Source organism: Bos javanicus, chromosome 4 (genome assembly GCF_032452875.1).
Source record: "Bos javanicus breed banteng chromosome 4, ARS-OSU_banteng_1.0, whole genome shotgun sequence".
NCBI classification, from domain to species: domain Eukaryota; kingdom Metazoa; phylum Chordata; class Mammalia; order Artiodactyla; family Bovidae; genus Bos; species Bos javanicus.
The window spans coordinates 82,995,186-83,021,731 of NC_083871.1; the positions used below are offsets into that span (position 1 = coordinate 82,995,186).

A 26,546-nucleotide genomic window follows, 5' to 3' on the forward strand; every position below is an offset into this window, starting at 1 on the left:
TGTCCCCCATCCTGAGCCCCCCTCCCACCTCCCTCCCCATCCTATCCCTCAGGGTCATCCCAGTTTACTGGCCCTGAGCACCCTGTCTCATACATCAAACCTGGACTGGTGATCTATTTCACATATGGTAATATACATGTTTCAATGCTATTCTCTCAAATCATCCCACCCTTGCCTTCTCCCACAGGGTCCAAAAGTCTGTTCTTTATATCTCTGTCTCTTTTGCTGTCTCATGTATAGGGTCATCATTACCATCTTTTTAAATTCCATATATATGCATTAATATACTGTATTGGTGTTTTTCTTTCTGACTTACTTCACTTTGTATAATAGGCTTCAGTTTCATCCACCTCATTAGAACTGATTCAAATGCATTCTTTTTAATAGCTGAGTAATATTCCATTGTGTATATGTACCACAGCTTTCTTTTCCATTCATCTGCCAATGGACATCTAGGTTGCTTCCATGTCCTAGCTATTGTAAACAGTGCTGCGATGAACATTGGGGTACACGTGTCTCTTTCATTTCTGGTTTCCTCAGTGTGTATGCCCAGCAATGGGATGCTGGGTCGTATGGCAGTTCTATTTCCAGTTTTTTAAGGAATCTCCACACTGTTCTCCATAGTGGCTGTACTAGTTTGCATTCCCACCAATGGTGTAAGAAGGTTCCCTTTTCTCCACACCCTCTCCAGCACCTATTTTTTGTAGGCTTTTTGATGGCAACCATTCTGACCAGCGAGAGATGGTATCTCATTGTGGTTTTGATTTGCATTTCTCTGATTATGAGTGATGTTGAGCGTCTTTTCATGTGTTTGTTAGCCATCTGTATATCTTATTTGGAGAAATGTATGTTTATTTCTTTGGCCCATTTTTTGATTGGGTTGTTATTTTTTCTGGTATTGAGTTGCATGAGCTGCTTGTAAATACTTGACTTTTTAGTGAAAATAAAGAGGTAAACAATTTAAAATTGTTATTTACATTAGTATTGCATGGCTTGACAAATTTACAATTATTTTTTATAAGTTCTAGAAATATATCCTTTCTCATAGTAAATTTTTTTAGGGTGGCATGAAATATGTTTGCTAATAAACCCAAATATCTGTTAGTTTCTTTGTAAAAGGAAGCCAAAAATGGATAAACCTGTGTTCAGTAATTAATTTTTCAGTATTTTATCTTATATCTTGATATTTAATGATTACCCATCATTTAATTTAACTTAATAAACTTTAAGGTTTTAAGTTAATGAAAATATTTGAAAAATTAACCCAAAAACTTTTTATCCTACTTACATCAATTTAATTTACTTGTTCTTAGCAGTTATGTTTATATTACCCATAATCTTTATGAGACATTAAACAAAATCAGCCATCAATCCAAGCTGTTTTTCTTGTTGGCAAAATTTGTAAGAGATTACATGAACTTATTTGACCTTACCTAATAAGCCTAAGTAGAATAGAAGTTGTATGTCTGCATTATTTTTAATGTTGATAACCATAAGGAAATGTCTATTTTAATTAAATTAACACATTTAGACTAGCTTTAATTTACTAAAGATTTCTCAGATCATGTGAACCTGAAAAGTGTTTGGTTTGGTTTTTATTATATGTTTAAGAGTTTTACAATACATAACATGTCAGAGTTTAAATTTCTTTAGGCCAATTAAATAGAGCTCTTTTACAAAGTAATTCTGGCAGTACCATATAGACATAAAAAATATGAGACATCTGTAATACATCCATATAGACACAAGTGAACAGCCAGATGCCAACAGTGGATAGCTTACATAACACTTTAGATTTCTCGTTTGTCCAAGTTCCAAATTACCTTTCCCCCTTTTGCTTTTCTTCTGATAAAAAATACATCCTTGAAATTTGTATTTTCATATTTACATCTCAGAGGAGCAGGGAAAGAATGTAAGTTTCTCCAAGAAGGACTTTGCTTTCCTATCCATATTTTACAAGTTTTATGAAGTAAGTACGGGAGGTTTAGGGATTGATCTAAAGGAATAGGTGAACCTCAAATTGCCTCTAGAATCATATTTCTAGTTTTGCAAAGGTTTGTAAAATAAGGACAGTTGCTCTTAATTCCTCAGAGAATTGGGTTGCAACCGAAATGACATCATAGGTTGATCCACCCAATAAATCCTTTTACAGGGGCTTTAGAGGTTTTTCTTTTTTCTCTGGGTACATCATTTGATTTTAGCTTAGGGGAGAAGACCTAAAAAAAATTTCTGTCGGGCTCTGCAATTTGACCAATTTCTGACCACAGAGCTGCTTTGTATTTTTTACCGGGCACTGACAGTATTTTTGGAAAGTATTGAACAATTGCTTTGACTCAAGAGGCCCCTCCGAAGAGGGTGCGAAGGTATTTTATTTTCCTCTTTCTATTGGGTATTACAGAGGTCTGGGAAAGAGGATTCTGATACGAATTCTTACCATCAGCTATCTTCTGACCTGTCTGCCTCTTCCGTAGTGTGAGCAAACCCCTCTCCAGCCTACAGAGGGTGGAGACTGGTGTTTCTGGTCCTCCTGGAGGCTTCCTTTATATCAGTTTCAGTTCTGAAATTTTATTTTATAGAAATCAAATTCTGGCAGTTCTCAAGGGCAATTTTTAAGGGCTTTAATCTGAGTAAATATCTATTACCCTTCTTAAGACACAGGCTTGTTTTGCAATTAGGGCTTTAGAACTTTGACTCAATGTAATATATATTTACATACATGCTACTTGATGTATATTAAAATGGCTTATTTGGATCCTCTCTATTCTGAGAGACCAGGGGTTTTTGTGACCAGATTTATGTGCATATGTGCTTTAAATCTGCAAATATGCCCCCAGCCCCTGCTCAGTGGATCCAAGATAGGCACACTGGGACTACTATGTATAAGATAAATAACTAATGAGAACGAACTCTTTAGCACAGGGGGCTCAGTGGTCTGTGGTGACCTAAATGGGAAAGAAATCCAAAAAGGAGGGGATATATGTATATGCATAGCTGATTCACTTTGCTGTACAGTAGAATGTAACACAACACTGTAAAGCAACTATCAGTTCAGTTCAGTCGCTCAGTCGTGTCCAACTCTTTGCGACCCCATGAACCGCAGCACGCCAGGTCTCCGTGTCCCTCACCAACTTCTGGAGTCCACCCAAACCCATGTACGTTGCGTCAGTGATGCCATGCAACCATCTAATCCTCTGTCGTCCCCTTCTCCTCCTGCCCTCAATCTTTCCCAGCATCAGGGTCTTTTCAAATGAGTCAGCTCTCCGATTCAGGTGGCCAAAGTATTGGAGTTTCAGCTTCAACATCAGTCCCTCCAATGAACACCCAGGACTGATCTCCTTTGGGATGGACTGGTTGGATCTCCTTGCAGTCCAAGGGACTCTCAAGAATCTTTTCCAACACCACAGTTCAAAAGCATCAATTCTTTGGTGCTCAGCTTTCTTTATAGTCCAACTCTCACATCCATACATGACTACTGGAAAAACCATACTCCAACATAAAAAGAAATTCAAAGAACAGAGATAGTCTTGGGCTATCAGTCTGGGCCCGGTGGGAGATAGGACTCAGCTCAGATGGTTCAAGATGCTTTAGCGTAGACTGTACAAGGGAGGAAGTGTTAACGGAATCATCAAAGACGAGTAACAACAGCAAGAAACTGTAACCACTGCTAGGACTCAAGGGGCAAGAGAAGAAGATGGCTCCACCAAATAGAGTGAGAGCTGGAGTCATAAAGGAGGGGTTTCTGGATGGGAGCCATAGGGGTGAAAGGTCACGAGCACTGCCAGAAATAGCTCAAAGCGGAGACAGAGACCTGACCTTCCTTTTCCACCTTTTTTTTTCCCCCTGCTGTTGCCTCCATAGGCACAGAAAGCTAGAGCCAAGGGAACATAGGTGAGGTGGTCCACTGGGTCAGTGGACTGACCACTGGTCCACTGGTCCACTCTGCTGATTGCAGAGACCTGTAGAGAATGGATTTTGGGGCTGGTGAAAGATTAGGTCTTGATGTAAATGTGCTACACAGATGGTTTTATTTCATTGCATGCATGCGTAGTCACTCAATCGTGTCCAGCTCTTTGGGACCCCATGGACTTGTAACCCACCAGGTTTCTCTGCCCGTGGGATTCTTCAGGCAAGAATACTGGAGTGAGTGGGTTGCCATTTCCTACTCCAGGGGATCTTCCCGACCCAGGGATCAAACCTGGGTCTCCTGCATGGCAGGCGGATTCTTGACTATCTGACCACCAGGGAAGCCCTTTGTTTTATTAGTTGTCACCTAAATGGTGAAAGAATGGTGGAGAAGAAGAGGAAAAGCTGAGACAGCTTTGGCTTACACTTGGCAAAGCTGGGGCATGAACCAGATACCCCCTCCCCAGTTATTTGAGCCTGGGTTTTGTTGAATTATTCGTGCAGGGCAGTTTTTGAGGCTGTTGTATGGATCCCAGTAACCTGAGCTGCACCTGGCAGAAGTTACAATGCAGGGATTCTGTTTGGGAACAAATGAAGCTTTCTCCTGCTAGTATTGGCCACTTTTTACAGCTAATTTAAGTATATTTTATGCAGACGAGTCTATCATGAAGCTCCCAATGAGAGATGAGAAGGGAAAAGGAAAAGAAAAAGAAGAAATGATAGGAGAAGTCCCCATGTTTGTGCATGTGCTAAGTCGCTTCAGTCATGTCCGATCCCATGGACTGTAGCATGCCAGGCTCCCTTGTCCCTGGGATTCTCCAGGTAAGAATACTGGAGTGGGTTGCCATGCCCTTCTCCAGGGGATCTTCCCTACCCAGGGATCAAACCCACATCCCTTGTGTTTCTTGTATCTCTTGCACTGGCAGGCGGGTTCTTTACCACTTATGTCACCTGGCAAGCCCACTGGAGAAGTCCCCACTTGCCATAATTATGTTCAGAGGCGGTGGTGACTGGTCATCTGTGTTTGTGGAGACTGCACAGAGCTAAGCTGGTGTCTTGTTCACAGCCTGATGCTGACTGGGCATTTGGTCACTGATGTTCATTAGGTTTTGTAGGAAGAAGCAAAGATTGGTTCAGTGTAAATGATGTATGGCCTGCAGACTTCTGGGTTCAGGCCTGTTTATTAGTTTACATACAAAGCCACCCTAGGACATGTGACATAGAAATAGATTTGTTCTTATTTTGCAGCTTTGACCGAGGTTAAAATTTCTTTACTTGCAGTCTGAGTTGCTTGAAACATTGAGGCCGAGGTCCATGTGATTTCAGTTGTTTTCACTGAAAGGACATGAGCACCCATCAGGGATTTTGAGCCATGACTTACTTACCATTTCGGGGGATGGCCAGGAAAACCTTCACGGATGTTCCTGTTTTATATATCTGAAGTTGTTGACTATCACTGAACCAGAAACTCGCATTTAATTCAAGTATTGTGGACAGAGACATGACTAATCGGAATGATTCCGTTTCCTATGGAGCGGTTTGCAGAATCATCTTTTTATAAAAAAACTGATTGTGAGCATTTCATTAAAATGCAAATTAAACTGCAAACAACCAGAACCCACTCAACTGTCCAGAATATTTAATCATTTGGAAATTTTTTCAGTCATTTGCTTTAAGAGGATGGAGGAAATGCTGAATAGAGATCATGCATATTCATTTAATTTATTTTTACAAAAATATTTATTTATTTGGCTGCATCGGGTCTTAGTTGTGACACAAGGGATCTTTTGTGGCGGGGCACAGACTCTCTAGTTGTGGGACACGTGCTCCAGAGCGCATGGGCTTCAGTAGTTGCAGCATGAGGGCTTAGCTGCTCTGAGGCATGAGGGATCTCAGTTCCCTGACTGAGGATTGAACCTGCGTCCCGCACTGCAAGGTGGATTCTCAGGGAAGTCCCCACCCATTCTTTTTAATAACCAGTGTTCAAGATGTATCCTATGATCATTGCAGCTTTAATCTGATGATTTTGCTTTTTTTCCTACATTGATAGCAAATGTCTAGAATAATGACTAATTTTTTAAAATTCACCTATAGAAATACCTATTGAACTCTTAATTTTCAGAGCAGGCTTCCCAAACTTGAATGTATGGATGAATAGCCCAGGGATACTAATGAACTGCAGTTTCCAATTCAGTGGGTCCAGAATTAGGCCTGAAATTCTGCATTTCTTGCAAGATGCTGGGTCAGGCTGATGCTGCTGGTATACGGATCCACTTGAGGGGTAAAGATTTAAAGAAATGTAAATAGGATGGAAGGACTCCATCTGATAAATAATCAGTTATATTTATTGCTTAGTAAATTCATCAGGATGACTAATCTTGAAAGCTGTTCACTAAAAAGATTTGCAAGTGTTCATAGGTTACTTCTTTCTGGACATTATACTGATCGAACTGCAGTATTCCTTCCATTTGCTAACTAATCAGATGTTATATATTATAAATTATGGCTTTAACAGGAGCATTGGAGTTGAAGGAAAAGAACCAACATTTTACAAAGCGATCTCATATTTGGATCTTTTTAAGAAGGCAGAAAAATACTTCTATAGTATTGCATATAATATAGTATGGAACCAATGTAGTCAGTAAAATCTAAAGAAATTATCTCATGAGAATGCACGCTGTGGAGAGGTTTTGCCTTAGAGTCATGGTCATTTATTTTTCTAAGAACATAGTATAGTCCTAATTTTTTTTAAATTTTGATTTCTGTTTTACACCAGAGACCGTGCATGGGATTTGGTTTCCCCATAAACATAGAATAAGACATATAGAAGCTAGTTGTTTGCAGGTGATTGTTTACTTTTTACTCTACTGGGAATTTACTTGGTGCCAAGGTCAAAGGTTTTGAAGGAAAGCACCCCTTTATTAGGACAAAAGTGAGTCATTCCAGCGTTAGTTTTCTATTCTGAAAGTTCGACTTTATGACTCTAAAGAGCTTTGGCATGGGATGTAGCATCCTTTTTTATTCTTCCTTCAAAATTGTTTTGACTATTCTGTGTCTTCTACATTTCCATATAAATTGTAGAATTATCTTGTCAATTTCCTCAATGAGCCTACCAGAGTTTTGGTTGTGATTACCTTGAATTCTCAGTGGAGGAAAATCAATATCTAAACAACACTGATGAAAAGATGATGTGCCAGGGATAAAAGTCCTGCAACCTTTAAAAAGGAAGAACAATTTGCCTTCAAAATAAGGCTGAAAATACCTACTAAACACTTTTTAAAGAGAATTATCCTTTGCTGACTGTAGAGCTAATGTTCCTAAAAAGCATCCTTGTTGGCAAAACCCTATTGTTGTGGAATCAGTATCTTTAGACTTGCTTATCATGCAAATTGTTTCTGGTAGGATGGATTGTGCTGGTTTGTTTTTAGACCATTTTTACACTATGACGCAGCAGTGGTGCTTTTTTAGAAGTGCTTTGGGTTGCTTTTGTTCATTAAGGCTCATGGTTGAAAGGTAAAATGGATACTGGGAGAGTTGGGAATGGATATCTGGGAATTTCAAGTGAAAGTGAAAGTCGCTCAGTCATGTCTGACTCTTTACGACCCCATGGACTATAGCCCGCCAGGCTCCTCTGTCTATGGGATTCTCCAGGCAAGAATACTGGAGTGGGTTGCCGTGCCCTCCTCCAGGCCATCTTCCCAATTCAGGGATCAACCCCCTGTCTCTTGCATTGCAGGAAGATTCTTGACTGTCTTAGCCACCTGGGAAGCCCAATGACTTATGGAGAGGGTTACAGGAAACCAGCACGGGATAGGAAAGGCTGCTGCATCTAGAAGGGTACTAGGGATCTTTGACCTCCAGGCCTAAAGAGGAAGGGGAAGGAGCTGTCATCAGAAGTTAGAGAGATGAAATTGTTGGAAGGGCCACCAGAAAGCGGGTAGATTGATGCGACTGCAGTCAAGCTGCAGGGAGGCAGCCAGGGGCACCAGTGCCCAAACCTCTTTGCCTCTGCCCTTCCATCTTCGGCTGCCTTGATTTCCCATGGTTGACTCCAGCCAGGAGCCAGAAGGCCAGGGCTGGGTGTAATCCCTAGAGGTCTGAACCGGGTGAGGAGTGGGGAGTGTGGATCTGTAGGCATCAGTGCAGAGTATGCCCCACAGAAGGGTCTGCATGTATTTACAGATGGTCTGAACAGCTCGTAGAATTTTCTGTGAGTATCACTCAAAGTCTACAGAAAACAACCATGTTCTTCTTACCCATCCTATCATGCAATAGTTTTTACACACCAAACTGTGCATAAAGTATTCCCCCATCAAGGCAAGAGTCTGGTGATGGAGCCCAAAGCAGCATACTCTTAGTACAATATTTCTTTGAAGGCTCAATATTTTAAATATTCAGATAAAGTTTGAGTTTAACATTATAAAATATTCCATGCTAACCATTCGAGCATGGTGATTCCAGCTCCAGAAGCTCAGATTAAATCTGAAAGTAGGCCTTCTCCAAACTGGTCAGTAGTTTCTATTCTTTAGTAATTCACTTCCTGCAGATCAGACTTTGAAAATAGCTGCAGAAAATGGAAAATCAAAGTGTAGAAACAAAATACAGAAATGTGTGCAGAAATAATGAGTGCTACACAATTGATTTACTGGTATCTTGTGGAGATTGCATGTTTACACGTGAGAAGTATTTTCAACTGAGCGCTCAGGAGGCTGAGTGCTCTGATAGGCAGCGCTCACAGATGATAAGGAACATCATCTGTCTCACCCAAGTCTCCGAGCACCTTATGTTGCCACTCTGTTCAGTGCTCTTTGAATAAAGGTCATGAAGGCACTCAGAGTTCCTTCTTGTGACAGATCTTAAGAAAATGACTACAGAAACAAACTGGAATACCATTTGGTTTTCAGCTTAATTAGCAATCTCTCACTCTCTCTCTTCTTTTTTTTTTTTTTTGACTTCCATTCAGACCTGCAATTTGTATAAAAAGTTAAAAATCAGATTATTGTTAGTTTTGGATCAAGAAACATTAAAGGTAAACACCACCAGTGAAATTGACTTTGAGTCACATCCTGATGGGTCCCTCTAAAATCCTTGGTAATGATGAGCCCTGGCATTTGGAGTGTGTTGTGTGGCTTTTGGGGGTCGTTTAGGAAACCTGTGAAACTGGGGTGGTATTCCAATCTGAGATTACTGAGAATGTGATTTCTAAAGTTCTTTAAGCTCCCTGTATCTTTCTCTTTGTATTAATTCACAATGTGAGGCAGGAAGGGTCAAGTTACCAAAGGCATCATTAATTAAAAAAAAAAAAAAAGGAGTTTGTTTGAAGAAGGCCAGTGTCCTTCCTGATATTTCAGTGCCCTCAGTGCAGACTTGGGCGTGAGGATATGTTCATACCATTCTTTCCACCAAAAGTTTGGGAAACAGTGAAGTGCTTGCCCGTAGAACACTTTGGAACAAGTAGCTAGGGCTTCCTTGGTGGCTCAGGGTAAAGAATCTACCTGCCATTGCAGGTGACACAGGTTTGATCCCTGGTCCAGGAAGGTCCCACATGCCATGGAGCAACTGAGCCCATGTCCTACAACTGTTGAGCCTGTGCTCTAGAGCCTTGGAACCACAACTTCTGAGCCCACGTGCTTCAACTGTTGAAGGCTGTGTTCCTGGATCTGTCCTCCACAACAAGAGAGGCCGCCACAATGAGAAGCCTGCACACCACAACTAGGGAGTGACCCCCACTCACTGCAACTAGAGAAAAGCCCGTGCAGCAAAAATTAAATAAACAGAGTTATTAGAACAAGTGACTATACTGCACTCCTCTGTACCTGAGGTTGTATTTTGTTTTATTTTTTCGTGTCACTTGTTGCTAAGACACTCTTTGTGGTCTGATCTCTAATGTTCTTATAATGAGGTGATGTCCTCCCAGGCTTTTTGCCAATCTGAAGCCAGTTGGACCTTTACTTCTAAGTAAGGGTAGAGTGGGGAGAATGCATATTTTGTATAACCCATGTCCACTCACTCAGGGTATTTGAATGACTATAGTGACCTATTTTGGATGGAGATGGCGTTGGATGGTTCCGTTTAACAAAAGTATGGATACAGCAGTTGTAATATTGATAGATGACGTGACCCAACCCAGAGGGACAGAGGGGCGCCCCCGGATTCCTAGAGAAGAAGAAGGAGTTGGCTATCAAAGTTCACAATACATTCGTCTTTGCTACATCAATATTCCTTGTTTTCTTTTTTAACAAGATTTTTTTTTAAGTCAGAGGACTAAGATGTCCTCAACTGTAAAGGATTGGGGAGGGTAGAAGAGAGCGAAAATCAAACATGATACCTCACCAGGTAGACCCTGATGGAGAGCAGCTTTGCCTGGTGTTTACTGTATCTGCATTTGAGGGGCCCACCTCCCTTATTTCTATCTCCTTTCCAGGCTCCTGACCTTTTTTCCTCTCATTCCAGCCAGTCAGTCAGTGTTAGTTGTTCAGTCATGTCTGACTCTTTGTGACCCCACAGACTGTAGCCCGTCAGGCTCCTCTGTCCATGGAATTCTCCAGGCAAGAGTACTGGGGTGGTTGCCATTCCCTTCTCCAGGGTATATTCCTGACCCAGGGATTGAACCAGGGTCTGCTATATTGCAGGCAGATTTTTTACCGTCTGAGCCACAAACTGCTTTGTAATTCCTGATTGCCCCTACCCCACTTATGATAAATCTGCTTATGTCTGAGACTTGTACTTTCTCTCTACCATATGTTCTTCTCGAAACTGTTTAAGCCTGAAGGCCACCCAAGTGGGATGGAAGGCTGTGAGGCTTTCCTCTCTCATCTCTTCTTATTTACTTCCCTAAAAGTCTTTCCCAGAATTAACAAGAAGACTCATGCCAACCTCTTGAGAGGCTTTGATGACGTGATGGCTAATGTACTGTTGAAATCTGCCAGGGCAGGAAGTGGATGTCATAGCGGTGCTGAAATACATCCTGCAGAGGACTAGGTGAAGGGCAAGGCGCAAGACTTTGACAGGTACCTGAATCGTACCAAAGGATGACTCGTCTTGTTCCTCTCAAGTTAGGGCACATTAAAGCCACTTATTTAGATTTTGAAACATATACTCCAAGAGGTCAAGGGACTAGTATCCTGAAGTTTGGGAAACATGCCCATAGGACCCTTTAGAACAAGCAGCTACCCTGTACTTGCAGGTACCTGGTGGTCACCCTTCAGTCCAAGGTTATGGATCTTTGCACAGCATCAGAGTGAGCACTTGATAAATGGATAGGTGAGTATACAGACAAATATTAATGAATGAATCACCTGGGCGAGGGCAGTGGTGGAAGACCAACTCTCTGCCTTCTATCCAAAAAAGGCCATGTCATCCCATGTAGTTGATTCCTGGGTTCTGTGGATAATGTATACAAAATCTGATATGGTGTTCTTTTTTTTTTTTTTTTTTCAAAGACAGAAAAGTGAAGAGAGAGGCACTTCTTTGTTCAGAGAATTGTAATTAAATTGTAGGATTATTACTATGACTTTCTGGATTAAGGAAGTATGACTCACACAGAGTTGGAAGCTTGTCTGGTCTAAGCCCTAATCAAATGCATGAATCTCTCTAGGGCACCCCGGAGGCCAATCCTGCAGAATTCTTTCCACCATCACCCTCATCCCAATATAAAGCTGTACATAAAAATGTGTCTCTGACACCCCCAATGGCTTTCATCTTTTTTGTTTGTTTTGTTTTTATTTTTATTTCTTTTAATTATAAATATCAAAATGAATCCACCACAGGTATACATGTGTTCCCCATCCTGAACCCTCCTCCCTCCTCCCTCCCCACACCATCCCTCTGGGTCTTCCCAGTGCACCAGCCCCAAGCATCCAGTATTGTGCATTGAACCTGGACTGGCATCTCGTTTTACTTTGTTGTCTGCATTTCTGCATTCCCTCCTCTTATCAGTTTCCCACTTTGGATCACAGGACTGGTTTTCTTGTTTAGAGTCATAAATTTCTTGACCTTCTTCGATCTTTCCCCTAATTAAAAAAAAGGGGTTTCCATGTGGAATGGAAGCTTGTGAATTTTTTGCCTTTGATTTTGAATGCCAACTACTTTCTTTGAAACCTGTGTACACAGTATTCCATTCCTAATTTTAACATATGGATAGAAGGCAAGTATTACTTTTATAATGGTCAGTATTTAATTTGCACTGGTCTCTGAGAATTTGAAATTTGGTCAGAATTTTGGCTTTACAGTAAGAGGAAACTATCCAAATTAAAAAGAGTTCTAAATTTTTAGGGACTTGACTTGGACACTTTACACGTGAACACTTGCTCTAGAAAAGTATGTGAGATTCACATCATTGGAGCAGCCATTGTAATCTAAGCTGAACAACCAACTGCTTTGGAGACACTGAAAGAAGCTTTATTAGTTGAAATAGTCCAAGTTACCATAGTCTTGCTTTCCCTTCCTGTTTAATTTTTTAAAAAAGATTTTGATGTGGATCATTATTGAATTTGTTACAGTGTTGCTTCTGCTTTATGTTTTGGTTTTTTGGCTCAGAGGCATATGGGATTTTAGCTCTTTGACCAGGGATGGAACCCACACCACTTACATTGGAAGGCAGTCTTAACCACTGAACTGCCAGGGAAGTCCCTTTCCTGTTTAATTTTTTATTTGCCCGTGTCATAGTCTCTTTCAGAATCAGATCAGAACTTCTGAACTTAGGGCTGAGAGTGAGAAGCTAAGCACCCAGTCAGCCCTATAGGAATATTTCGGAATCTCACTGAAAGGAAAGGCAATTTGAAAAAGCAACTTCAACTTAGAATATTATTTTGCATTTGAAAACCTTTAGCAACAAAAGTAACAACAGAAATCCTATTGTGTCAAAATAGGAAAGCATCAATGGAGATGAAATCATCTAAGACCTAAATCCTAAACCAAAATGCACCAGGCTTGGAATTTCTTCCTCTTGCCTAAGGAGGAGGAAGATGTGTCGTGTTGTCAAAATCTGAGTATCAGATGCTTGAATATATAGTAGTAATCCTCTTGTAGTATCAGTGATGCCAAACCGTTCAGGCTTAATTGGTATTTTCAGCATAACTAGTAGTGAGGTGAAGGAGAAAGGCCACCTAAATTATGAACACACTTTGAAATATTGTGATATTAAACATGGTAAAAGAATTTTATTTTTTGGTCGTCTCAATTCTAGGTTTCATTGACCTTGGTGCCACAGATACTTTCTTTCTTTTTTTCTAATTTTATTTAATTTAACTTTACAATATTGTATTGGTTTGCACATCAATCTTACTACCTATGTCAAGGCTGCTGGAGAAAAATCATGAAACTGCTTGAACATGGGTACCACTCAGCAGCGGTTTCTGTCTCACCTGAGCCTTTGGTTCCATCCAGAATTTCTGCTGCGTGTTTCTGGTTCTTACCTTTTACAGTCCCAAATCTAAACCATTCCCACCTCCCTGGGAAGAGAATCTGATTGTCACCAGATGACCCACTCGGCCGCCACAGTGGAAATGAGGTCATCCTTGACTCACCTCTATCCTTACCCTTTGCGTCTCATAAGCCATGGTGTTCTGTGTGTTTGCTTTGCGAGGATTGTGTTTTATCTGTTCCTTAGCTCCAGCTGTTTTACTGCCTAAACTATTCAAACAGCTCCTTAACTGGCCTTACTTTTCCAGTCATTCTCTCTTCTAATCTGTCCTTAATACTGTCACCAAGGAGCACAAATTTAATCATGTAGCTGCCTCCAGGGAAGAGACACTCTTCGTTGGCTTCCCACGGTCTATACAAGCAGATTGAAGTCTTTAGGCTTGCAGACGAAGCCTTCCCATAACCTGCCCTCTGCCTAGCATGCTGGCCACATCTGTCCTAGTTCCACTGTAGCACCCATGCTCAAGCCTGTCAAATGACCACAGTCTGGGGAACACAGCTGGCTCTTACGCAGTCCCTACCACAGGGTTTGCAAGCAGTGTTCAGCAAGTCAATATCAGTCGGAGATAGAAACAAACATTCTTCTCTGAGTTCTATTCATTGAGATTTGTATTCTTCTCTAGGGAAACTGTCTAACATTATACATTGATTATGGATTCAAGAATTAGAAGGTATTTGAAATATTATGACTTATTCTATTCATGTTTTCAATAAATAAATTCCTTTTCTAAAACTTCTAACTCTTCTGCTAAGCTGCTAAGTCGCTTCAGTCGTGTCCGACTCTCTGTGACCCCATAGATGGCAGCCCACCAGGCTCCCCCGTCCCTCGGATTCTCCAGGCAAGAGCACTGGAGTGGATTGCCATCTCCTTCTCCAATGCATGAAAGTGAAAAGTGAAAGGGAAGTTGCTCAGTCGTGTCCGACTGTTCATGATCCCATGGACTGCAGCCTACCAGGCTCCTCCATCCATGGGATTTTCCAGGCAAGAGTACTGGAGTGGGGTACCATCGCCTTCTCTGTCTAACTCTGGGTTAAGCTCAAATAACTCAAGGACAGTGAGCTCATTACCTTAACCAACAAACTATTTAATTTCTAGGAACACATGATAGAAATTTCTGGTGAAAACATTTTCTTGATATAGCTTTTACCTGTCCATGTTGGTTTTTTTTTAAATACCATTTATTTAATTTATTTATTTGACTGCACCAGGTCTTCATTGCAGCATTGTGGGATCTTTAGTTGCCGCATGCAAACTCTTAGTTGCGGCACGTGGGATCCAGAAGCAGGGAGTCTCAGGCCCTGGACCACCAGGGAAGTCACCCTTTGCTGGTTCTTGATCTTGGTTTCTTATCGGGAAAAGTCCAATCCTTCTTCCTTATGTTGGTTCTTCGGGTATCTGAAGACAGCAGTACTTTCTCCCCGGTAATATATTAATTAAAGAATCTGCCTGCAATGCAGGAGACAGGGGTTCGACCCCTGAGTGGGTAAGATCCCCTGGAGAAGGGAATGGTTACCCTCTCCAGTATTCTTGCCTGGGGAATTCCATGGATAGAGGAGCTTGGTGGGCTATAGTCCATGGGGTCGCAAGGGTCAGGCATGACTAAGCGACTAGCAGGCAGTGTGCAAATTGTGTCACGTATGCCTCTTACCTTATGGTGTCAGCTCTCTGCCTTTCTGGGGGCCCTTTCAGCTGGCTCAAGGTTGTCTGTGTATCTTTGTGTTTACCAACTAGTCAACCACAGAGAGGCTTTCAAGACTGCTCTCCTCGTATCTCTTAGGCTTGTTAGTGCAATCTGAGATTATGTTAGATTGGCAACAGTGTCACTTTGTCAACTCATATTGACTGTCAGCTGAAATTACTCCTTATTTCTACGTAAGGGCAGAAACCGTGTATTCTTAACATCCATCATGTTGTATTATAGTTGAAAGTTGAATACAGTCTGGTACTTAGACAATTATATTTTGACCTACATTTAATCCTTGTTACATTTTAACTGTTAAAGTTCTTTTTGTGAATCCTTATTCTCAGCATGTAACATATCCAATATCCTCCCCAGCTTTTTGCCAATATAAGTTTAGGCCATTGACAAGTTATTTAATCAGGTTAGATTATATCTATAATAAGAGTAGACATTTATTGAGCATTATTTATTTGCTGGGCTTCCCTGGTGGCTCAGTAGAAAAGAACCTGCCTGCCAGTGCAGGAGATGTAAGTTTGATCCCTGGGTTGGGAAGATCCCCTGGAAGAGGAAATGGAAACTCATTCCAGTATTTTTGCCAGGATAATCCCATGGATGGAGGAACCTGGTGGGCTACAGTCCACGAGGTCGCAAAAGAGTTGCGTCACAAAAGAGTCGCATCGCAAAAGAATCGCACACAACTCAGTAACTAAACAGCAACAGCAACAATTATATGGCAGGCACCAAAGCTCTGCCTTTCCACGTGTATCCTTGGTAGTTTCATACAGTACTGTTGATAACTCTCTCTTTACACACAAACCACTGAATCAGACATAGGTCCTAAGGGCTGCCTTTGGAAATCTTTCTTCCAGTTGATAGTAATTCACTCATCAATTTCTTTAGAGGAGAGTCTTTCAGCCAGTTACTAACAATCTTCTCACTTATACTATGATCTAATACATAAATCTCTTACATACAGGCTATCAGTATGATAAACTCCTGATTATTTATCTTTATGATTTTTTTCTGATTATTTTAGTAACATGTGACCTTTGAGGAAATAATGGCAAATATAGCAAATTATAAAGAAAAATAATAATCACTCTAAATCTTACCATCCAAGAATAACAACTGTTAACTTTAAAAGATTCCATATGCATTTTTGATCATATTTTTTATGCTTATTGCTTATTCCCTAGTTACAATGTCCAGTTCTTTGAAAAATTTAGTGTTTTCTGCTCTGTCTCTCAAAGAAACTCTTAACTGAGAAGAGATTATTAGCTGATAGAGTGATTATTTGTCCTTTTAGTAGTTATGTTACTGGATTCGTCCAACTCTGTTTAAATAATAAGTTTGCAATGAGGAATAATATATCTTTCATATTATTCATATGTGGTATTGGTTTGTGATATGAAATTGAGTGAAGTTGAGTAATTGGTAATATATGTGAGTCTATGTAAGTTTTTTTTTTAATCTTTATTAATGTGAAAGGAAGGAATATTAGCATATGTTATAAACAATTAGCTTTAGAGTCAGTCAGTCAGTTCAGTCACTCAGTCATGTCCGACTCTTTGCGACACCATGAATCGCAGCACGCCAGGCCTCCCTGTCCATCAGCAACTCCTAGAGTTCACTCACACTCACGTCCATCGAGTCAGTGATGCCATCCAGCCATCTCATCCTCTGTCATCCCCTTCTCCTCTTGCCCCCAATCCCTCCCAGCATCAGAGTCTTTTCCAATGAGTCAACTCTTCACATGAGGTGGCCAAAATACTGGAGTTTCAGCTTTAGCTTTAGAGTAGAATAAAATAATCATTTTTTACTTACATACTTAGAATAATTACTATTTACCTGCAAAGAAAATTTATTTCTTGGAAGAATTTGCAAGGACTCTGTGTTGTTGGGTAAATACTTCCATACTTGGGTTTATTTAAGACATTCTAAACTGGTCTCGGAGAAGGCAATGGCACCCCACTCCAGTACTCTTGCCTGGAAAATCCCATGGACGGAAGAGCCTGGTAGATTGCAGTCCATGGGGTCGCTAGGAGTCGGACACGACTGTATAACTTTCAAGTAGACAACCTGAGCGACTTCACTTTCACTTTCACTTTTCACTTTCATGCATTGGAGAAGGAAATGGCAAGCCACTCCAGTGTTCTTGCCTGGAGAATCCCAGGGACGGGGGAGCCTGGTGGGCTGCCGTCTTTGGGGTCGCACAGAGTCGGACACGACTGAAGAGACTTAGCAGCAGTAGCAGCAGCAAACTGGTCTAAGGAATTCTCAATTTGTACAAGATTATATCTTTGATTTTAGGAAATAAATTAGCATAAGCTGATGTAAAACTTAGCCATTGTTGTTGTTTAGTTGATAAGTCGTATCTGACTCTTTTGTAATCCCATTGAATGTAGCCCACCAGGCTCCTCTGTCCACAGGATTCTCCAGGCAAAAAAACTGGAGTGGGTTGTCATTTCCCTCTCCAAAGCGTCTTCCTCACCCAGGGACTGAACTCATGTCAGTCATCCGCCTTGTCATCCAACTCATGTCATCCACCTTGCATTGGCAGGTGGATTCTTTTCCACTGAATGGACTGGGAAGCCCTAAAACTTAGCTATAGAAAGTGCTTTGTTTGAATATATGTTTTAATGTCCAAATGTTTATGCTTCAGGAAAATATATTTGGTAATGCTATAGGGAATACGAATTCCGAGAAGGCAACGTTTATGGAGCTTTTGTAAATTCTTAAATAAGTCAGTATTTTAGACACTAGATATGGGAACCTTAAATAGTGATCTCCATGTGACTCTCAGGGTTCTTCTGCTGTGGCCCAAAGTAACTTTCTGCTATGTTTCTGAGAACCGTTTCTTCTGTTTCTTCTGATACCCAGCCCTGTGCTCTAGGAAAACAGAACCACTTACGCCCAGTCCATCATAATTTTTCCAGTGGTCCTTCTTTTGGTGCTTCCTTGGCTGGAATGTACTCTGCCCCGTTCCCTTCTGCTGGAGTTCCCAGCACATTTTCAAAGTTGTAGTTGATTACAGTGTTATGTTAGTTTCTGGTATACAGCAAAGCGATTCATACATGTATATATATTTTTCCATAGCCTTTTCCATTATGGTTTATTACAACACACTGAATATGGTTCCCTGTGCTATACAGTAGGACCTTGTTGTTTATGTATTTTATATATGGTAGTTTATTTCTGCTAATACATAATTCCTAATTCATTCCTCCTCCACCCCCTTTCCCCTTTGGTAACCATGTTTGTTTCCTATATCTATGAATCTGTTTCTGTTTGTGCTATAAGTAAGCACAAATAAAAATAAATCTGTAAAAAAATGTGTGCTGTATTTTAGATTACACATACAAGTGATATTATACGGTGTTTTCTTTCTCTTATTTCACTTAGTTTGATACTCTCTAGGTCCATCCATGTTGCTGCAAATGGCATTTCTTCACTCTTTTCTTGCTGAGTAGCATTTCATTGTATATACGTACCACATCTCCTTTATCTATTCATGTGTTGATGTATATTTAAGTTGCTACAATCTCTTGGCTATTGTAAATAGTGCTGCAATGAACATTGGGGTGCATGTATCTCTTTGAATTACAGTTTTGTTAAGATATATGCCCAGGAGTGGAATTGCTGGATTCCAGCACATTTTGAATAATCTCAACCAGCATTCCCTGAAGGGATATTGCTTCTAACATCTTGTAACCCCTTCATGTTGCTTATTACACATTGTCTTGATTTATTTGTAATCTTGCCTTGTCTACTTCATTAGATAATAAGTTTCTTAAGATTAAGTCCTGGAGCCTTGTTTTATTCATTTATATATTTCTGGGTGACCAGTGCTTCATATGGGCCTTGTGCTCCCAGGGCCTTCTTTGAGCAATTATTGAATTAAAGGGTCTATCAGGAGATGGTGGGGGAGAATTTACCATGTACCTGGCTCCAGTAATTCTAAAACCATCCTCTATGAAATAGGCTAATACTTTCCTCAAATAACTTTGGTTCATTGTTTAACCAAAAATTGAGCTACTATTATGCTTCAAGCATTGTGCCAGATACTTTGGACAAAAGGACAAGGCCTAGTTTTTGTCTTTAAGACATGTACAACCTACTGGAGAAAAGCTATGTGAATAAATAAATATTTCAGTATAGCATGACTCTTTCTCGATGTCATTGAGCTTTTGAGTGGCGGAACTGTGCTTAAAATCCAAGTCTGTCCAACTCCAAAGGCAATGAGCCATGATGCTTCCAGAATAGAAAAACTAGCAGTGTTAAGAGGGAGATCTCCTCAGAAGAGTGAAACAATAGCCTTCTTCCACAGATTGTTGAAAACATTAGTAAATAGAGCCATTTTGTTTTGTTCACGAACTAGGTCCTTCAGAAGCTTGGGAAAGCTGATGAGACAAAAGATGAACAGTTTGAAGAATATGTCCAGAACTTCAAACGGCAAGAGGCAAGTACATTTACCTAGTTTCTGGAGTGGGGAATGGGTTGACTTTGTGTTTTAGTGTGTAAATGAAATGCTTTGATGTTGAAGAAAGAACTCATTCACTGGGCTTGGTATTAACTAATTCTGTAGACGTTTTCTGTGTAAGGCAAAGAGGTAGTGGGCACTGCAGGAAGAAGATTTGTATTTTAGAATCTCAGGAGATAGAGACTTTGCTTTCCTGGAGCTCTTCAATACAGATTACTGATCTCAAGGAAAGGCGATCTTTTTAGTGGTTTATATTCCACTAAATATTATCAGTAGTTAAATATTTCTGGCATAATTACTTCAGTTGCTGCATGCATCAAGATCACGAATTCTCGATAGAGATTATATCTCCTTAAGAGGGAGAAAACTGGTTCTTGTTGGATGAAATGTACTCTTTTTATGAGAACACGTCACATAAATACTGATAGTATATCTGTGGTATTAAGATTTTATGAAGGGGTATGATTAGGAAAAAAAAAATGCCCAAAACATTTCCTCAAGGGCGGCAATAATGAGAAAAGTTTGAAAAACGCAATTTGTGATATTTGTTCCTTTCTTAGGGTGCTACGTGTTTAACAGTAGTAATAGTGCTCGGTTGCTCAGTAGTGTTCGACTCTTTGCCACCCCATGGACTGTACCCTGCCAGGCTCCTCTGTTCATGGGATTTCCCAGGCAAGAATACTGGACTGGGTTGCCATTTTCTTCTCCAGTGTTTAATAGACACATGAATAAATAAGCTATTTTGAAAATTATTTGTTTATATCACTAGGGCTTGATTCATGGTTAGCATATCACCTTTAGAGAGCAGACATTAGAGTCAGGGAAAAGGAAGCAGGGCCCTCTCAGGTTAGAAAATTCAATTTAGATGTGGGCTGGAACAACCAACTTTGGAAAGTGGGGTTTGGACATGAGGACAATGTAAGGACATGGGTTTATTTCTCTGCTTTTGTTGTAGCCACCAATGTCTACAGATGAAATTGCAGCTTCAGAGATAAGTATGCACGGCGTCAGTGATGACAACTTAGAAATGGAAAATCAGCACAGGTTTTATGTCACTCCCTTTGCTTCTGTTTTCAGATCCTTGACCCTGGAGGTTTCTTTTTTCCATTTGTGTATCAGAGTTTTTGACTGCATTCTAACTGGAGACAGGCTGTTTCTTTTCCTCACCCACAGGCAATATAAAATCCAGCAGGTAGAGCCAGGTAGACTAGTCTCCACCAAAGCACATTCCTGAGTGTCTCCAATTTCATTCTAAGACTAAAGGTTGGACAGATAGGAACTCAATTTAATATGAATGACAGTGATCTCATTCTATCTGAAAATGTGGAAAGAGAGGGGAGTTGGAGAAGAAAGCAGTAATAGAGAGAAAACTAGTTCTTATCCAAATCACTAAATATTATAGAGAACTTTGGATTTATGAAGGTAGAAGAGAGAATTCTTAGAGAAATGTTGGGTGTTGGCCCATAGAAGAAGGCACCCCCCCCCATCCCCCGGCAAAGTCTCCTCCAGGAGAACGGATTCTCCATGTTCCCTTATGTCCTCATTTGGTGAGTTCTCTTACACTTTTCATGCACTAAGATAGGGCTTGTGCAGATTATTGACTTGGATGGCAGCAACTTCCCATAGATAAACTTGTCAATCAGTGGCCTTGTTACTTTGCAGGGAGGTCCCCAATGTCTGCTTGAAGGGACTGGATTTGGATAGAAGAAGTGACTCATGTTTATAGTTTTTCATACTTGAGGATTACACTCTTTCCTTTGAAGCTTGGTCTTCCTGTCTAGTGTGTCCCTGTGGAGCTAATTAGTTCTCTGCTGTTAGATTTTTTTTCTCTATCTGTTTTATTATAGTATGATATTTTAGCACCCCTGAAGGCTGACCTTGGGAAGCATGAAGCTCAGGAATGCATTCATGTAAGGTAGTACTTTGCATTTTCCAGTTCCGGTGAATTTTTAGTTCTTTTTGGACTTTGTTGACTGAACAAGGTGAAGACTGTTTTTTGTCTAATGTATTAGAGAAAAGTGCAGTTGGCTGAGTCATCAACTTTTATCAGTTTAATACTGCTCTGCCATCTATTCCTGTCACTTTATACATTATCAAATATTGTGGAGCCAATAGTAAGTATGCTGTTATTCTTGAAGAACAGCATCTAAGTTCTGGCAAGATCATTAGCAGATTTCAGGATGCAGGTAAAACTTCAACATTTAGGGAAACTTAAACAAGCAATTCTACTTTATAAGAATAAAATGAGCAGAATGGAAATGTAGGAATAGTATTTCTCAGGGAGTCTCCTGACCCTATTTGGTTCCCTTTGGAAATACTCTGCATCAAAACCATCTTGCATTTGTCGATCTTGCTCATTTTGATATTTTCTGTTTTAATCAGAAAGAGTAAATTATAGTCATTTTCATGCCACAAGGAGGGAGGGAACCTTAACCTTGTTGGTAGATAGAGGGAGAAAAGGAAAAAAAGAGGGTGTGGGAGGAAGTTGAGGAGACTGTTTATTAATCTATCGAAATATATTAAAGTTTGGGAAGAATGGCTGAAGACTGAATTTATTAATACTCTAGAGGGAAAAATCCCTTTAATCCCCAGTACATATTGGTGACCACTTCCCATCCACTGCATATGCTGAAAAAAGGCATAGTCCTTGTGTAGAAATATTAACCAAGGATGAAGGATCTATCAAGATTGTGGTGACCTCTGCAAAGCCTACTATTTTTAGTATTAACGTGAATCATTATTCTAAAGGCAGAAGGCGTTATATTTAAAGATTTTTTTGATGTGGACCATTTTTGAAGTTTTTATTGAATTTGTTTACAATATTTTTTTCTGTTTTATGTTCGGGGTTTTTGGCCATGAGACAGGTGGGATTTTAACTCCCAGACCAGGGATTAAACCCACGCCCACTGTGTTGAAAAGCAGTCTTAACCAGCGGACTGCCAGGGAAGTCCCCGAAGGCATTATCTTACAGCTGCATTCTCTGAGGACATTGACCTAGGACATCTAGATTTATTTTTTCTGTGTATATGTATTTCAAATCCAAAAAGATATTATGTATAGTATAAAGTGAACTTTTTTTTTGGATTGGTACATTATATTATAGTCATCTGACCATACTCAATTAGTATTACATCAATAGTAGACTACTAAAATGTTCTAGAAAGTATTCAAACATTTTGGGCTTGCTTTTAAATTCTCTTGAAGAAAATCATAAAAGTCCTTGTAGTAATTCGTATAATTCCCTGCAGTAATTCCCTGCTCGTTCATGGTGGAAATGGGTCTGTGTTTGAGCTTGAGCTTGAGGCTTAGCTTTTATCTTATTCCAACTCCCAATTCTCTTTTTAATGCCAGACTTATTTTCCTAAAAGTTATATGATTTGTGTTAGCCCAGAAGCCTGGTTGAAGGGTCTGTGCATATGCTCTCATTGTCCACTGTGCTCCACGTTGTCATGGATTCTGTGGTCTAGATTTTATGAACAGCTCAGTTAGGACAGGGAGGAAGGGAGAGGAGGGTCCAGCAAGTGGAAATCAAGTGAATCACTCTCACCCCCTGAGAACTCAGGGCTTTCCATGGACAAGTGGTAAGGAAAGCAAGGATTAGAAATATCCAGCAGGAAGAATGAGATGTAACTTTACCCTTTCCTTCCCAGAGGGTTTGTTTCCTTTCTTACCAACACTGCTGACAAGTAGCAGAAAAGACTGCTGTGAGTGTTGGGTGCTTTCGTGTCAGTTCACTGGAGTGCCTGCTAACGGCTGTGTTAAGGAATCCAGAGTAGGTCCCCAAGTAAAAGAAAGGTCTTTGGGTTCTCTCCTTCCTGTCCGTAAACTTGCCCACTAAGATACCATGCTTGTGGCTGATGTACAGTTTACAACAAAATAATAACCCTGGGGCTGGTGGGGCCCAGATAACCAACTCACATTTCAGCGAGTGCAGATGTGGGAGCCCTAATGGAGGCACAGTCTGAAATTAGACCTTCTCATACAGAGGGGAAGGGAATCTCACTTCTACTCCCATCTCCATGGCTTCTCAGTTCCCACTGGAATTCTGTGTAGCTCTCCATGCCCACCACCAGGTGACGGCCTATTTGGTGTAACACAGATGAAGAAGGGGAGAGATATTGGGACGTTGAAATCTCTCCAGTTTGGAGGACCCACAGCCAGTGATTCTCATTATTAGGATAATCCATTGTCTGGAAGCTGGAGTCATGTCTTCAATACTGATCTCTCCTCTGCCCAGGGGTCCTATGTGGCTGCTTTCATCTTTTTCTCTGTACAGAATCTAGTGCTTTACACATAAACTTTAAAACATTTGTCAAACTTGAAGCTGAATTAATGGCAGAAATGATCATTTGGAGCATGTTCCTAGAGCACGTTTTTATTTCTGGAATGGAAGAAGTGTTGAATAGTGTGTGAATATTTGTAAGCAGTTTCATGACATTTTTTAGGACATATGTCCATAAATAGTTAAAAATTACAGAATAGAAGTTTGAAAAAAAGAGTTAACATGAAATGTACTCCTACAGTGTGTTAATGTGTGGATAAAATTTTTATTTATGGCAAACCACATTTACATACTGAAAAATTCTTTGATTTTCTTGAGCCGATATCCTAGAGCTATTTCTTTGTAACACAGATAACCGTGATATAAAAAGGAATAATTGGTTGTTCCTATGTCTGATGGTGTTATTTAGGGCCTGCCTGCTAGCTTCTAAGCTGTTCTTCCACTTTCTCCACTGCAGATGCTTTGTTATGATTGAACTATCCTTGCCTGTCCTGCCATCTCCATATGTTCAAATTCCACCTTTGCTTAGGGTCAGTTTACAAGATATTTCTTACCTAATGTCTGTCCAGTCTCCTCAGCCACGTTCTCTCTTTCTCTGTGTCCTCCAGAGTACATTTTCTTTTTTTGTAACTTATCCAATAGCTCTTGTTCCATTTTTTTAATATGACAGTTATTTTAGGTGTGCATCTATATCCTCATTAGGTTATAAAATGTTTAAAGGAAAGCAGCCTGTTGCAGTCATTAAAGAAATCTTCTATGTTCTCCAGCACCTGCTAGTGCTTGGTCAGGATATCCCTCCTTGTCACACATATCTCTGTATTCACCTTTTGTCTTAGATTTTCCATGCCTCCTCCCTCATTCAATATCAAAGCCTCCCTTCATTATCGTCTACTTCATCTCTTTGATCCTAGTTTTTGGCAGCAAATAGCCCTTGGACAGTGTCTCACATTGCCTGGACTTGATTCTAACCTGAGTTATCAAGACTAGGGAAAGGCTCTGGTCCCCTCCCTGGATTTTGAAGCTGCCCTAGTTCCATGCTACTCCATAATTATCAGCTGGTATGTACAGTATTTTCCATCTTCTAAGAGCTTTATTTACTTTTAGTCACAATATAGTAAGTCATTGTAATTATGCAGAATGTTATTCAGTCCTTGAATCCCAGCTACATTCTCCAATTTGTAGTTATTTTTTTCATGTGTTGTGTTTTAGAGCAAGCTCACTCTTCTGTGATTAGATAATATTTTGACCATAGGCATTAATATATTTCCAGGTGGCGCCAGTGACAAAGAACCCACCTGCCAATGCAGGAGATGTAAGGAACACGGGTTTGATCCCTGGGTCAGGAGGATACCCTGGAGAAGGAAATGGCAACCCACTCCAGTATTCTTGCGTGGAGAATCCCATGGACGGAGGAGCCTGGTGGGCTACCGTCCGTGGGGTTGCAAAGAGTCAGACACAGCTGAAGCGACTTAGCTTATCAATTCATTAATTGATACCAGTTAATTTCTTCCAAGCAACTTCTGAGAGAATTGTTGAGTCTTGTTGCTTGCATTTATACTTGGTTTCTAATAGAGTTTGCACTCAATAATTGCACAATATATTTTAAGAGAATTCATATATGTCTGCCTCTCTGGAAATAAAGTTTACTGGTTTTTCTGGTTAACTCTTAAGTTTTTGTGAGAATTCCATAGTACTGAAAACCATCTTAGTGTGCAAATATTTTACAAAATTTAAAATGTTTCTTCTTAATCACAACTTTTGAGGGAGTTTCTCAGTTATTTGATTGATCATAACCTGTGGGTACATGTTTAGAAAAAATAATACATAACTATGTCAATATCTGGCCTGCCTGCTGTGGTGAGTTTAACAGTTCTAACTAGGCAGTCTATCTCCTTGAACACACAATAGAGTAGCTCTGATCCAAAAGCTCAGAGTAGAGATCTGTATAAACTCAAGTTAGTTGGCTTAAGGGAAATACATGGAAAATGGTACCTGTAATTGCTAGCTAGCTTTCTAATTTTACTTTGTTGAAAGGCAAAAGATATTTGATTTGGTTTTCAGATCATAGGTGCTCTTGGGATTGCTGACAAGGATAGCTGGAAATTGGGCCATGAATCTTGGATAAAACTGTGGAAGCTGAGATGTCCTCTTTGATGTCTCTCTTCCTTCTCTGTACCACCCCCTACTGCCATTAGCCCAGAAATATGATTTCAAATGCACTCCAGTCTCCTGTCTATCTTGTATCTTTTGCATGAAGATTTGCAAAAGAAATCTTTTAAAATAAAGAAATCGGTTTATGAAACCAATGCTAGTTTCTTAATGAGAGCTCCTATAACTACAAAGAGCTCAAAGCAAAGAAGCAAAAAATATATGTTCCTGAGATCCTGCTGCTTTTACCTTTGAAAAACTCTCATCTTCCAACTGAATCGGAACCTGAACTTGTCAGAATAGAGCACTATTTCTTAGTAAACCAAGAATGCCTGGAGTGTTGAGCAGCCTAATGTGGTCTTTGATCATAAGTGGATTCAGACATTATTAGTTATCTGTTCATCAAGTTGCTGATTATGACTCCATTAGATCTCATCTCCTTGATAATCTAATTATCTTCTCAGCTTCAAAAATGATCACAAAATGTACTCACATTACTTTTAAGATTGAGTTAACCTGTCTGAACTCTGAGGAATTGAGCCAGTTTTAATTCTGATGTGTTACTTAACCTTTTCAGGAGGAAAAATAATATCAGTAAAGGCCAAAAATAATAATGTAACTCTGGGAA

At 40.1% G+C, this 26,546-nt stretch overlaps 1 protein-coding gene across 1 annotated transcript in view; it reads left to right on the top strand.

The window, feature by feature from the left end:
- AMPH (amphiphysin) overlaps window positions 1–26,546 on the top strand; it is a 214,946-nt gene that overhangs the window by 80,515 nt on the left and 107,885 nt on the right. The window contains exon 2 of the mRNA XM_061414521.1: window positions 19,387–19,471. Within this exon, the coding sequence (XP_061270505.1) occupies window positions 19,387–19,471 (85 nt within the window). The remainder of the gene's footprint in view (window positions 1–19,386; window positions 19,472–26,546) is intronic.